Genomic DNA, 13,297 nt, shown 5'->3' with positions numbered 1-13,297 from the left:
CCCGGTGGCCGTCAATGGCGCAGCAGGAGAGGCCGGTGGCCGAGGGTGGTGCAGCAGTAGAGGCCGGTGGCCGTCAGTGGCGCAGCAGGAGAGGCAGGTGGCTGTTGGGGGCGCAGCAGGAGAGGATGGTGGCCGTCTGTGGCACAGCAGGAGAGGCAGGTGGCCGTCGGTGGCTCAGAAGGAGAGGCAGGTGGCCGTCGGTGGTGCAGCAGCAGAGGCAGGTGGCCGTCGGTGGCACAGCAGGAGAGGCATGTGGCAGTCAGTGGCGCAGCAGGAGAGGCAGGTGGCTGTTGCGGGCGCAGCAGGAGAGGCAGGTGGCCGTCAGTGGCACAGCAGGAGAGGCAGGTGGCTGTTGGGGGCGCAGCAGGAGAGGCAGGTGGCCGAGGGTGGTGCAGCAGGAGAGGCAGGTGGCCGGGGGTGGTGCAGCTGGAATGGACAGATAAGTGTCCACAAGGCCAGGTGTGTAGAGGTAAGTGTTTATGGGGTGTATCGGGGAGAGGGGAGTTTCAGTGATAGTGTAAATAGGGTGAAATCACCGGTTCTCCACTAAGGCCAAACAGACGTTTTCTCTTCAGCCACGGTGGGAGCAGACCTACTGAACTAATGAAACCAAACCCCAGCCGGGTCAGACACCTCGAGGGGCTTTTGACAGACGGGATCTCCTGGGACAGGAGATGAAAGCTGTGCGTCTGGGGCCATGGATTGCTTTTATCAGGCAGAACATGGCTCCTCCTCCAGCGACATACAGCACTGCCCTTATGCAGGGACCCCCTGTATCATTCTGCCTCAGGAGAGGATGTAAAAGCTCCACACAACTGATCTAAAAAAAATTCAGCCAAATTCAGAAATAATCAAAAACAATTAAGACCATTTTTGGACGTCTCTAACAGCAAACAAGACAACAACAAAAAAATCACATTAAAGCGGATGATCCTGAAAACACTTTTTTTAAATATCAAGTTTATTGGAAAAATGAAATCACTTTAATAAAAAATCAACATACAGTAGGGTAAAACCTTCAACCGAACTGCAAATTATCTGCAATTAATTCCTCAATTTCCTTTAAAGGATTTAAATTATATATATATTATTTAATACAAGCGTACGTGTATGTCCAGCACTATGGTCCCAGTATTCAATTTCAGCAGACGTGTCTCAGTTTTACCCCACAGACGTCACATTACACAGTAGGTGCAGCCGCTCTGACGCATCTGTATGTAGCAAATACTGCGTATTACCGAGCTGCACTCACAGTACCGATCCGGAGAGCTGACACTCCCGATGCGCCCTCCGCGCTCTCTCACTCCTCACGTTTGGGGGGAGAACGCCTATCTGACGCAGCAGGCGCAGAGAGACTTGCTGTGCAGAAACGCAGTCTGTGGATTGGTGGATTGATACGTGGGGCGGAGACAGTGATGTTACAGTAACTCAGATGACGGGATGACTGGTCCTCTCATAGGCTGGAGCATGTGGGCGTATCATCGTACAGGTGTGTGTGTTTCTGGACATTGGCTTACACACCAATTGTATAGGAGTACAAGAACCGTGGTGCAGTCTGGATTAGGCCCATGTTCACCAAGCTGTCGCAGATGATCCAGGCCAGAGTGTACATGACGGAACCCCCCCCCACCATCTTTGGATCGCTCATCTTAAGCCCACCAACCGGCAGACGGCGTCATACACAGGAACCGCCACGTCCCTGGCTCTCTGAGCCCCGCGGTTTAGCACGTCCAGCAGAAACCCCGGATCTTCCCTGAGCCTCTGGATTTCTTCCCGGATGGGCGTCAGTTTCTCTATCACCGCGTCCGCCACCACTATCTTGTACTGCGCGGTCTCAAGTCCGCTGCTCTGCTGCACGATATCCTCAGGAGTAAGGCCCGTCATGGCGCTGTGGATGGCTACCAGGTTGGAGACACCCGGTCGCCCTTCAGGGTCAAAGGTCACCTGGGAGGTGAAGTCCGTGACGGCCTTGCGGAATTTCATCCCTATTTCCTCCGGGCTGTCCATCAGCCGCACGGTGGCCAGCACTTGGGGGTCCGACTTCGACATCTTCACCGATGGGTTGCGGAGGGACTTAATCTTTTTGGAGGTGCCTGTAAGACATGAACATACGTGTCAGCATTCCCCCTCGCTGCCGACGCAATATAGATATCACTGCACCGCACCGGGCACATACCATAAAGTGCCATGGAAGACAGACCGCCCCACATACCACCCTCTTATATACCTGCTCACACCTCCCCCCACTTACCCTCACCGCTAGAGCCTAAACATCTAGCCCGTGTCTCATTCTCACCCAAGTGATAAATCTATACCATAGAACAGACAAGGGGGCTATCCAATAAGCACTTACCGCCGGCACGATGCGTGCCTCAGACAGAATCCCCGATAAGCGGCCCTCAGAAACCCGTTTTTCACCGATATCACATGGGTCCGGGAACTTAACCTGCTAGCCCGATAATACTATCGCCCTAAAAGGCCTGTTTCTGGCTTGCAGTAAATTAGCGCGGACAATTGGACACCATCCTAGGCCTATAAGTAGAGCGGCACCACACTATAGTAACATCATGGAGGAAAATGTACCGCCCCTCAGGATGACGAGAGGGAAGTCAATTAAAAAACGCTTTATTAGAAATACAATTTTCAACGCTGAATATTGTAACTATTTTATTAATTTACATTTTATATCTATTTTTTACTTTAGAATTTTATTTTATTTTTCCCCCCAAAAGGATCTGTAAGCGAGCGCATTTCCCAGCAGGGTGGGAAGTTACCCCAATGCGCAATTTTGGGGATACATTCTGAATTATTGCAATAAGTGGAATCTAAAAAAAAGTTTCACAACTTTCATTAATAAAAGCACAAATCCCCCTTCTGATTACAGCGTTATGGGCGGCTTATAACACAATGGTCGTCTTCCGGCCACTCTCTTGGATAATAACTGGATAATGGCGGCGTCATTTACACCTGTGATATATACAGACGTACCACATGGATCAGCAGAGTCTCCTTGTGCGTCCTGGTCACATCGCATTGCGACTAGGACACATTTTCGTTAAAAAAAGGCGCCAGAAGTCAACAAGGTCTCAACACCTGCCGTGCCAAGAGGGGCGCCCGGTGACCCACCTACCCTACACCGCCATCCCCAGTCCTTTCTCCGCCATCTGCCAATACACCGGAGCGCACTATTCCGGTATCACGCCGTAGAACCTAATGATCTCCGGGGATTCCGCATGTCACTTACTCATCAGCGCTGTGGGGACGGGAAAGAAGTCGCCGTATCGGTTATTGAAGATCCGAGCTACGTCCTGGGTCAGCTCTATGTGCTGGGATTGGTCATCTCCCACCGGAACGTGTGTGGACCTGCCGGGGTAAAGTCCCAGATATAACAGCAGTAACAATACACACAGGATACAGCGGTTCTGTCAGATAATAAATACCGTCAGTTCTTACAGGTGATATGCCGTGTACGGTGACTGCGTGCGGAGAACATCACCACCACATACTGCCCAGCCAGCGTACTCAGCCCCCCGCCCGCCACGTACAGTAAATGGGAGGAGCCCCCGATACTGGAATCAGAGCGCTCATTACAAACACATCAGATTGCAGCGATATGGATGGAGCAGGCCCTCCGCCGCCTCTATCTGGGGTCATCGTACGGCCCAACTAACTGGTCCCAGTGACGCCAGAGGACTCCGACTGCTCGGCCCAGATCTCCTATTTGTGTCATGGAATGTGGCAGAGGCTCCGCTGTGCAGCCGGCGTTACCCAGGACGGGACATACCTGCAGGCCGGTCACTGACGTCTGAGGGCCTTGGAGGAAACCTGCTTTATATAATAACCTATTCACAACAGGAGATGTACTAAGACTTGAAAAGAGATAAATTGCACACGATAAAGCACAAAGCAATCAGCTCCTACCTGTCATTTTTCAAACCCAGACTGTAACATGGCAGTTAGGAGCTGATTGGCTGGTTATTTATCACTGTGAAATTGATCACTTTTCAAGGCTTAGTACATCTGTGTGTTAGGGTAAGTTCTCCTGTAAGATTACCATGTGTGGTGTGATTGTGATCTAGTCATAACGATGATATTTACACTGTCAGCATTCTGCACAGACCAGGACCGGAGGGTTAGGCTGAGGCAGGGAGGTTAGTGTTAGGCTGCGGGAGGGGAGGTTAGGGTTAGGCTGCGGGAGGGGGTTTAGGGTTAGGCTGCGGGAGGGGAGGTTAGTGTTAGGGTGCAGGAGGGGAAGGTTAGGGTTAGGCTGCGGGAGCGGAGGTTAGGGTTAGGCTGTGGGAGGGGAGGGTTAGGCTGCAGGAGGGGAGGGTTAGGGTGCAGGAGGGGAAGGTTAGGGTTAGGCTGCAGGAGGGGAGGGTTAGGGTTAGGCTGCAGGAGGGGAGGGTTAGGGTGCTGGAGGGGAGGGTTAGGGATGGGAGGGTTAGAGTGCGGGATGGGAGGGTTAGGTTTAGGCTGCAGGAGGGGAAGGTTAGGGTTAGGCTGCAGGAGGGGAGTTTAGGGTTAGGCTGCAGGAGGGAAGGTTAGGGTTAGGCTGCGGGAGGGAAGGTTAGGGTTAGGCTGCGGGAGGGAAGGTTAGGGTTAGGCTGCGGGACGGGATGGTTAGGCTACTGGAGATTAGGGTTACACTGCGAGAGGGGACAGTTAGGGTTAGGCTGTAGGAGGGGAGGTTAGGCTTAGGCTGCGGGAGGGGAGGTTAGGGTGCGGGAGGGGAGAGTTAGGGTTAGGCTGCGGGAGGGGAGGGTAAGGGTTAGGCTGCGGGAGGGGAGGGTAAGGGTTAGGCTGCGGGAGGGGAGAGTTAGGGTTAGGCTGCGGGAGGGGAGAGTTAGGAGGTGGGAGGGGAGAGTTAGGGTTAGGCTGCGGGAGGGGAGGGTTAGGCTGCGGGAGGGGAGGGTTAGGCGGTGGGAGGGGAGTGTTAGGGTTAGGCTGCAGGAGGGGAGGTTAGGGTTAGGCTGCAGGAGGGGGGGTTAGGCTGCGGGAGGGGAGGTTAGGGTTAGGCTGCGGGAGGGGAGGGTTAGGCTATGGGAGGGGAAGGTTAGGGGGAGGGAAGGTTAGGATTACGCTGTGGGAAGGGAAGGTTAGGGTTAGGCTGCAGGAGGGGAAGGTTAGGGTTAGGCTGCAGGAGGGGAGGTTAGGGTTAGGCTGCAGGAGGGGAAGGTTAGGGTTAGGCTGTGGGAGGGGAGGGTTAGGCTGCGGGAGGGGAGGTTAGGGTGCGGGAGGGGAGAGTTAGGGTTAGGCTGCGGGAGGGGAGGGTAAGGGTTAGGCTGCGGGAGGGGAGGGTAAGGGTTAGGCTGCGGGAGGGGAGAGTTAGGGTTAGGCTGCGGGAGGGGAGAGTTAGGGTTAGGCTGCGGGAGGGGAGGGTTAGGAGGTGGGAGGGGAGGGTTAGGGTTAGGCGGTGGGAGGGGAGTGTTAGGGTTAGGCTGCAGTAGGGGAGGTTAGGGTTAGGCTGCAGGAGGGGAGGTTAGGGTTAGGCTGCGGGAGGGGAGGTTAGGGTTAGGCTGCAGGAGGGGAGGGTTAGGCTATGGGAGGGGAAGGTTAGGGGGAGGGAAGGTTAGGATTACGCTGTGGGAAGGGAAGGTTAGGGTTAGGCTGCAGGAGGGGAAGGTTAGGGTTAGGCAGCAGGAGGGGAGGTTAGGGTTAGGCTGCAGGAGGGGAAGGTTAGGGTTAGGCTGTGGGAGGGGAGGGTTAGGCTGCGGGAGGGGAGGTTAGGGTGCGGGAGGGGAGAGTTAGGGTTAGGCTGCGAGAGGGGAGAGTTAGGGTTAGGCTGCGGGAGGGGAGAGTTAGGGTTAGGCTGCGGGAGGGGAGAGTTAGGGTTAGGCTGCGGGAGGGGAGAGTTAGGGTTAGGCTGTGGGAGGGGAGAGTTAGGGTTAGGCTGCGGGAGGGGAGGGTTAGGGTTAGGAGGTGGGAGGGGAGAGTTAGGGTTAGGCTGCGGGAGGGTTAGGCTGCGGGAGGGGAGGGTTAGGGTTAGGCGGTGGGAGGGGAGTGTTAGGGTTAGGCTGCAGGAAGGGAGGTTAGGGTTAGGCTGTGGGAGGGGAGGGTTAGGCTGCGGGAGGGGAGGTTAGGGTGCGGGAGGGGAGGTTAGGGTGCGGGAGGGGAGAGTTAGGGTGCGGGAGGGGAGAGTTAGGGTTAGGCTGCGAGAGGGGAGAGTTAGGGTTAGGCTGCGGGAGGGGAGAGTTAGGGTTAGGCTGCGGGAGGGGAGGGCAAGGGTTAGGCTGCGGGAGGGGAGGGTTAGGCTATGGGAGGGGAAGGTTAGGGGGAGGGAAGGTTAGGATTACGCTGTGGGAAGGGAAGGTTAGGGTTAGGCTGCAGGAGGGGAAGGTTAGGGTCAGGCTGCAGGAGGGGAAGGTTAGGGTTAGGCTGCAGGAGGGGAGGTTAGGGTTAGGCTGCAGGAGGGGAAGGTTAGGCTGCAGGAGGGGAAGGTTAGGGTTAGGCTGCGGGAGGGGAGGGTTAGGCTGCGGGAAGGGGAGGGTTAGGCTGCGGGAAGGGGAGGGTTAGGCTGCGGGAAGGGGAGGGTTAGGCTGCGGGAGGGGAGGTTAGGGTTAGGCTGCGGGAGGGGAGGGTTAGGCTGCAGGAAAGAAGGTTAGGGTTAGGCTGCGGGAGGGTTAGGGTTAGGCTGCGGGAGGGTTAGGGTTAGGCTGTGGGAGGGTTAGGGTTAGGCTGCAGGAGAGGAGGGTTAGGGGAAGGCTGCAGGAGGGGAAGGTTAGGGTTAGGCTGCGGGAGGGGAGGTTAGGGTTAGGCTGCGGGAGGGGAGGTTAGGGTTAGGCTGCAGGAGGGGAGGTTAGGGTTAGGCTGTGGGAGGGGAGGGGAAGGTTAGGCTGTGGGAGGGTTAGGCTGCGGGAGGGAAGGGTTAGGCTACGGGTGGGGAGGTTTAGGCTGTGGGGGAGGGGAGGTTTAGGCTTAGGCTGCAGGAGGGGAGAGGAGGGTTAGGCTGCGGGAGGGGAGGGCTAGGCTGTGGGGAAGGGGAGGGTTAGGCTGTGGGGGAGGGGAGTTAGGCTTAGGCTGCAGGAGGGGAAGGTTAGGCTGTGGGGGAGGGTTAGGCTTAGGCTGCGGGAGGGGTGGGTTAGGCTGTGGGGAAGGGGAGGGTTAGGCTGTGGGAGGGTTAGGGTTAGGCTGCGATATGGAAGGGTTAGACTGCGGGAGGGGATGGTTAGGCTACCGGAGGGGATGGTTAGGCTACTGGAGGGGAGATTAGGGTTACACTGCGGAAGGGGACAGTTACGGTTAGGCTGCGGGAGGGGAGGGTTAGGCTTAGGCTGCGGGAGGGGAGGTTAGGGTTAGGTTGCGGGAGGGGAGAGTTAGGGTTAGGTTGCGGGAGGGGAGAGTTAGGGTTAGGCTGCGGGAGGGGAGAATAGGGTAGGCTGCGGGAGGGGAAGGTTAGGGTTAGGCTGCGGGAGGGGAAGGTTAGGGTTAGGCTGCGGGAGGGAAGGGCTAGGGTTAGGCTGCGGGAGGGAAGGGCTAGGGTTAGGCTGCGGGAGGGGAGGGTTAGGGTGAGGCTGCGGGAGGGTTAGGGTTACGCTGTGGGGAGGGTTAGGCTGTGGGAGGGGAGGGTTAGGCTGTGGGAGGGGCGGGTTAGGGTTAGGCTGTGGGAGGGGAGGTTTGGAACTACAAGGAGGGTTATTGTTAGGTACTAGGGTGAGGATTAGGGTTAGGCACTAGGGGGAGGGTTAGGCTACGGGAGGGGAGATTATGATTAGGCACTAGTGGAAGGATTTGTGTTAGGCATTAGGAGGAGGGTTAGGCTACAGGAGGTTTGGAACTACAAAGAGGGTTAGTGTTAGCCACTAGGGGGAGGGTTAGGGTGAGTCAGGGAGTTTAGGCTGTGGAAGGGGAGGGTTAGGGTTAGGCTGCGGGAGGGGTGGATCAGGATATGGGAGGGGAGTGTTAGGCTGCAGGAGGGGAGGGTTAGTGTTAGGCTGCGGGTAGGGGAGGGTTAGGCTGCGGGGGATGGTTAGGCTGTGGGGGAGGGGAGGGTTAGGCTTAGGCTGCAGGAGGGGAGGGTTAGGCTGCGGGAGGGTTAGGCTGCAGGAGGGGAGGTTAGGGTTAGGCTGCGGTAGGGGAGGTTAGGGTTAGGCTGTGGGAGGGGAGGGTTAGGCTGCAGGAGAGGAGGGTTAGGGGTAGGCTGCAGGAGGGGAAGGTTAGGGTTAGGCTGCGGGAGGGGAGGTTAGGGTTAGGCTGCAGGAGGGGAGGTTAGGGTTAGGCTGCAGGAGGGGAGGTTAGGGTTAGGCTGCAGGAGGGGAGGTTAGGGTTAGGCTGCAGGAGGGGAGGTTAGGGTTAGGCTGCAGGAGGGGAGGTTAGGGTTAGGCTGCAGGAGGGGAAGGTTAGGGTTAGGCTGCAGGAGGGAAAGGTTAGGGTTAGGCTGCAGGAGGGAAAGGTTAGGGTTAGGCTGCGGTAGAGGAGGTTAGGGTTAGGCTGCGGTAGAGGAGGTTAGGGTTAGGCTGCGGGAGGGGAGGTTAGGGTTAGGCTGCGGGAGGGGAGGTTAGGGTTAGGCTGTGGGAGGGGAGGGGAAGGTTAGGCTGTGGGAGGGGAGGTTTAGGCACTAGGGGGAGGGTCAGGATATGGGATGAGAGGATAGTGTTAGGCTGTGGGAGGGGAATAGTAGGCTTAGGCTGCAAGGGGGGGAGGGTTAGGCTGTGTGAGGGGTGGGTCAGGGATGGAAGGGTTAGGCTGTGGGAGGGGAGGGTTAGGGTAAGGCTGCGGGAGGGGTGGTAGGGTTAGGCTGCGGGAGGGGAGGTTAGGGTTAGGCTGCGGGAGGGAAGGTTAGGGTTAGGCTGCGGGAGGGGAGGTTAGGGTTAGGCTGCGGGAGGGGAGGTTAGGGTTAGGCAGCGGGAGGGGAGGTTAGGGTTAGGCAGCGGGAGGGGAGGTTAGGGTTAGGCAGCGGGAGGGGAGGTTAGGGTTAGGCAGCGGGAGGGGAGGGTTAGGTTTAGGCTGCGGGAGGGGAGGGTTAGGTGTAGGCTGCGGGAGGGGAGGGTTAGGTTTAGGCTGCAGGATGGGAGGGTTAGGCTTAGGCTGCGGGAGGGGAGGGTTAGGTTCCGGGAAGGGAGGGTCATGATATGGGATGGGAGGTTAGTGTTAGGCTGTGGGAGTTGAGTGTTAGGGTTAGGCTGTGGGGGGGGGGGGGGGGGGTGTTAAGGTTAGGCTGCGGGAAGGGGAGGGTTAGGCTGTGGGGGTGGGGAGGTTTAGTGTTAGGCTGCGGGAGGTGAGTGTTAGGCTGTGGGGGAGGGTTAGGCTTAGGCTGCGGGGGAGGGGAGGGTTAGGCTGTGGGAGGGTTAGGCTGCGGGAGGGAAGGGTTAGGCTGTGGGGAAGGGGAGGGTTAGGCTGTGGGGGAGGGGAGTTAGGCTTAGGCTGCAGGAGGGGAAGGTTAGGCTGTGGGGGAGGGTTAGGCTTAGGCTGCGGGAGGGGTGGGTTAGGCTGTGGCAAAGGGGAGGGTTAGGCTGTGGGAGGGTTAGGGTTAGGCTGCGATAGGGAAGGGTTAGGCTGCGGGAGGGGATGGTTAGGCTACTGGAGGGGAGATTAGGGTTACACTGCGGAAGGGGACAGTTACGGTTAGGCTGCAGGAGGGGAGGGTTAGGCGTAGGCTGCGGGAGGGGAGGTTAGGGATAGGTTGCGGGAGGGGAGAGTTAGGGTTAGGCTGCGGGAGGGGAAGGTTAGGGTTAGGCTGCGGGAGGGGAGGGTTAGGGTTAGGCTGCGGGAGGGGAGGGTTAGGGTTACGCTGCGGGAGGGGAGGGTTAGGGTTACGCTGTGGGAAGGGAGGGTTAGGCTTAGGCTGTGGGAGGGGAGGTTTGGAACTACAAGGAGGGTTAGTGTTAGGTACTAGGGTGAGGATTAGGGTTAGGCACTAGGGGGAGGGTTAGGCTACAGGAGGGGAGATTATGATTAGGCACTAGTGGAAGGATTTGTGTTAGGCATTAGGAGGAGGGTTAGGCTACAGGAGGTTTGGAACTACAAAGAGGGTTAGTGTTAGCCACTAGGGGGAGGGTTAGGGTGAGTCAGGGAGGTTAGGCTGTGGAAGGGGAGGGTTAGGGTTAGGTTGCAGGAGGAGTGGGTCAGGACATGAGATGGGAGGTTAGTGTTAGGCTGTGGGAGGGGAGTGTTAGGGTTAGGCTGCGGGAGGGGTGGATCAGGATATGGGAGGGGAGTGTTAGGCTGCAGGAGGGGAGGGTTAGTGTTAGGCTGCGGGTAGGGGAGGGTTAGGCTTCGGGGGATGGTTAGGCTGTGGGGGAGGGGAGGGTTAGGCTTAGGCTGCAGGAGGGGAGGGTTAGGCTGCGGGAGGGGAGGGTTAGGAGGTGGGAGGGGAGAGTTAGGGTGAGGCTGTGGGAGGGGAGAGCTAGGGTTAGGCTGCTGGAGGGGAGGATTAGGGTTAGGCTGCGGGAGGGGAGGGTTAGGGTTAGGCTGCAGGAGGGGAGGTTAGGGTTAGGCTGCGGGAGGGGAGAGTTAGGGTTAGGCTGCGGGAGGGGAGAGTTAGGGTTAGGCTGCGGGAGGGGAGAGTTAGGGTTAGGCTGCGGGAGGGGAGAGTTAGGGTTAGGCTGCGGGAGGGGAGAGTTAGGGTTAGGCTGCGGGAGGGGAGGGCTAGGGTTAGGCTGCGGGAGGGGAGGGCTAGGGTTAGGCTGCGGGAGGGGAGGGCTAGGCTACGGGAGGGTTAGGGGGAGGGAAGGTTAGGATTACGCTGTGGGAAGGGAGGGTTAGGGTTAGGCTGTGGGAGGGGAGGGTTAGGCTGTGGGAGGGGAGGGTTAGGCTGTGGGAGGGGAGGGTTAGCCTGTGGGAGGGGAGGGTCAGGGTTAGGCTGTGGGAGGGGAGGTTTGGAACTACAAGGAGGGTTAGTGTTAGGCACTAGGGGGAGGGTTAGGCGACGGGAGGTTATGATTAGGCACTAGGGGGAGGATTTGTTTTAGGCATTAGGAGGAGGGTTAGGGTGAGTCAGGGAGGTTAGACTGTGGAAGGGGAGGTTTAGGGTTAGGCTACGGGACGGGAGGTTATGATTAGCCACTAGGGGGGAGTTTAGGTTACGGCACTAGTGGAAGGATTTGTGTTAGGCTTTAGGAGGAGGGTTAGGCGGCAGGAGAGGAGAGGTTAGGGTTAGGCACTAGGGGAAGAGTTAGGCTATGGGTGGGTGGTTAGGGTTAGGCACTAGGGGAGGGTTAGGGTTAGGCTGCGGGAGGAGACGTTAGGGTTAGAGATTAGCAAAACTCCCTACCGGCAGAGCCACTGGATCCCCTGACTGCTGGACCCGTGAAGCCACCGGACCAACTAAAGTCACCACTAAAGCACCAGAGACATTTTGTCGATATTCTACTCAAGTCAACATTTCAACAGTGTCAATATGATGAATGTCAGCGGGACCAATGCCAACATGCCAAGCATACTGACAGTCTGACCATGCTGACATGATGAACGTCGAGAAAATACAGCAAAGCCAATGTGTGACCGGACGGTCCCGTACGACAGCGCTCACCGCTTTCGCGTCCCCTCCCCAGTACACAGAATGGAGTTTTAGATCACATGGGACCTGGCCACATAGGGGATTCCCGCCTACCGTCAGTAACCGCCTGTTACTGACTCCACCCACTGCGCATTGGGCGGGTTCTACGCTGCCACCACCAAACTCATAACCTGCCATGGCGTCTGGAACCACGGTTCTGCCCTGTATGCGTCGACACGCCGCTTTACCACACCTGTGTGGTGTTGACGAATCCCCACTAGTCGCTTGACTAGGACTCTACCCGGTAGCTGGCGGAAGGCTGAACTTGGAGACGCTGGATACACCCTGGACAGCCAGAAAACGGGGCTAGGTTTCGCCGAGCCCTGCAGGTCACAAGATAAAGCGGTCGTCTTGAGGCAGATGATGTTTATTTGCTCAAATAGTCTTCAAAAAGACTCTTCCCTATTGCTAGGGGCAACAGCAATACAGCAAGATGTTACAGCAGAATGGAAATGGTATAATACACTTTTCATGGGGCAACTGCCCTCCTTTTATCCTACTCCAATACACAATACCACAGGGGGTAAGTCCGCCCTGTGGTTTACAACCAATCAATGTTTACCCATGGGCTGTGCATGCCTTGGTCACATGCACAGCTACCATTGTCCTCTATGGACAGTGGGGAGTGGTCACTCCCCTTTGACCGTCCCATCTTGGAGGATCAAGATACGCCCCGATGCCGTTCAGTCTAGGCTGGGGGAAGTTTTCCTACCTAAACTGACTTCCAGAAACCTGCCCGGGACCTAGCTCACCATCTGCAGCCTGAATTCGGGCTCCAGAGCTGGGCAGCCTAGATCCCCGGTCAGGGTTTCCTGTCCACCACAGGTGATCTCTATGGAGCTCCAGAAAACCACTCAGCTTGTTGGAGAGCTGAGCTCCTCTTCTCTCTCCCCATGCCATTTTTAAGGGTGAGGCTGGAGGAGAAGGCATTCTGTTTTAGGTGAAAAGGTCTGGGGGAATCTATCAGCCTGCACAGCCATGGATTCCCCCCTCCTGGGACACACAACCAAGTAAGTGCATTTTCCTTTAAAATACATTTAAATACACTGTACATTTCTCTTTAAATATATAGTCTGAGCCTGTGCCCTCCATATACCCAGGCACTGTAGCCTCACATCACAATATATATTAATACATTTAGAAGCATTATTTTTGCTGTGCCTAGCGCTCAGTGCTGGGCTCCCTTAGCCCTGCAGCCTGGCTGCTGGGGCTCTCCCAGTGCTGGAGGTATGGGGGCTGGCTTCCCCCGTCCCCCAGCCGGCCGGGACTCTGCCTGCCTCTGGGGTCCAGGGAGCTGGCTCTCCCTGTCCCCCAAGTGGGGCACTACGTAATGGCCTCCCCTGATGTGAAGCGAAGCGGGTCAGGACACTCGTCCCGACCGCCGTAGTTCTGTGTCTATCTAGGCGGCTGAGGCACCGGGAGCGTAGCTCCTAGTCCCCAGCGTCCAGTTACCTACACACACCTCCGCAACTAGGGAGCCAGCTAGCCCGGTCCCCCATGAGCGGCGCACTCTCGCCCCCTCGCCGCGCAGGGAGCCGGCTAGCCCGCAGCCTCCGGCAGTGATCTGGCCTTAGGTGCACCCCCCTGCAGCCCAGGACGCTTGTCACGGCTGCTGCGGATGTCCACCTCCCGAGTGCTGAGGCCACCTCTGAGCGCTGCAGCGGCTCTCCCTTCTCCCCCGGCGCGCACAAACAGCTCAACATGCTGGGGGGATACCTCACTGCCGCGGTCGCCGGAGAGTTTCGGGACCGCGGCTCACATTAAAAAAACATTTTAAAAACATATAAATTCACAGCACCTAGC

At 57.4% G+C, this 13,297-nt stretch overlaps 1 protein-coding gene across 1 annotated transcript in view; it reads right to left on the bottom strand.

Annotated features, from left to right (window-relative positions):
* Positions 1–959: 959 nt before the first annotated feature.
* Positions 960–13,297, bottom strand: part of WARS2 (tryptophanyl tRNA synthetase 2, mitochondrial) — a 40,095-nt gene continuing 27,757 nt past the window's right edge. The window contains exons 5-6 of the mRNA XM_063950561.1: positions 3,245–3,363; positions 960–2,093 (exon numbers count right to left, since the gene is read on the bottom strand). Of these exons, the coding sequence (XP_063806631.1) occupies positions 1,645–2,093; positions 3,245–3,363 (568 nt within the window). The 3' untranslated portion in view covers positions 960–1,644. The remainder of the gene's footprint in view (positions 2,094–3,244; positions 3,364–13,297) is intronic.

Source organism: Pseudophryne corroboree, chromosome 2 (assembly GCF_028390025.1).
Source record: "Pseudophryne corroboree isolate aPseCor3 chromosome 2, aPseCor3.hap2, whole genome shotgun sequence".
NCBI classification, from domain to species: Eukaryota; Metazoa; Chordata; class Amphibia; order Anura; family Myobatrachidae; genus Pseudophryne; species Pseudophryne corroboree.
Note: the sequence above shows the minus strand (reverse complement) of the source record. Positions and strands in the feature narration are given on the sequence as shown.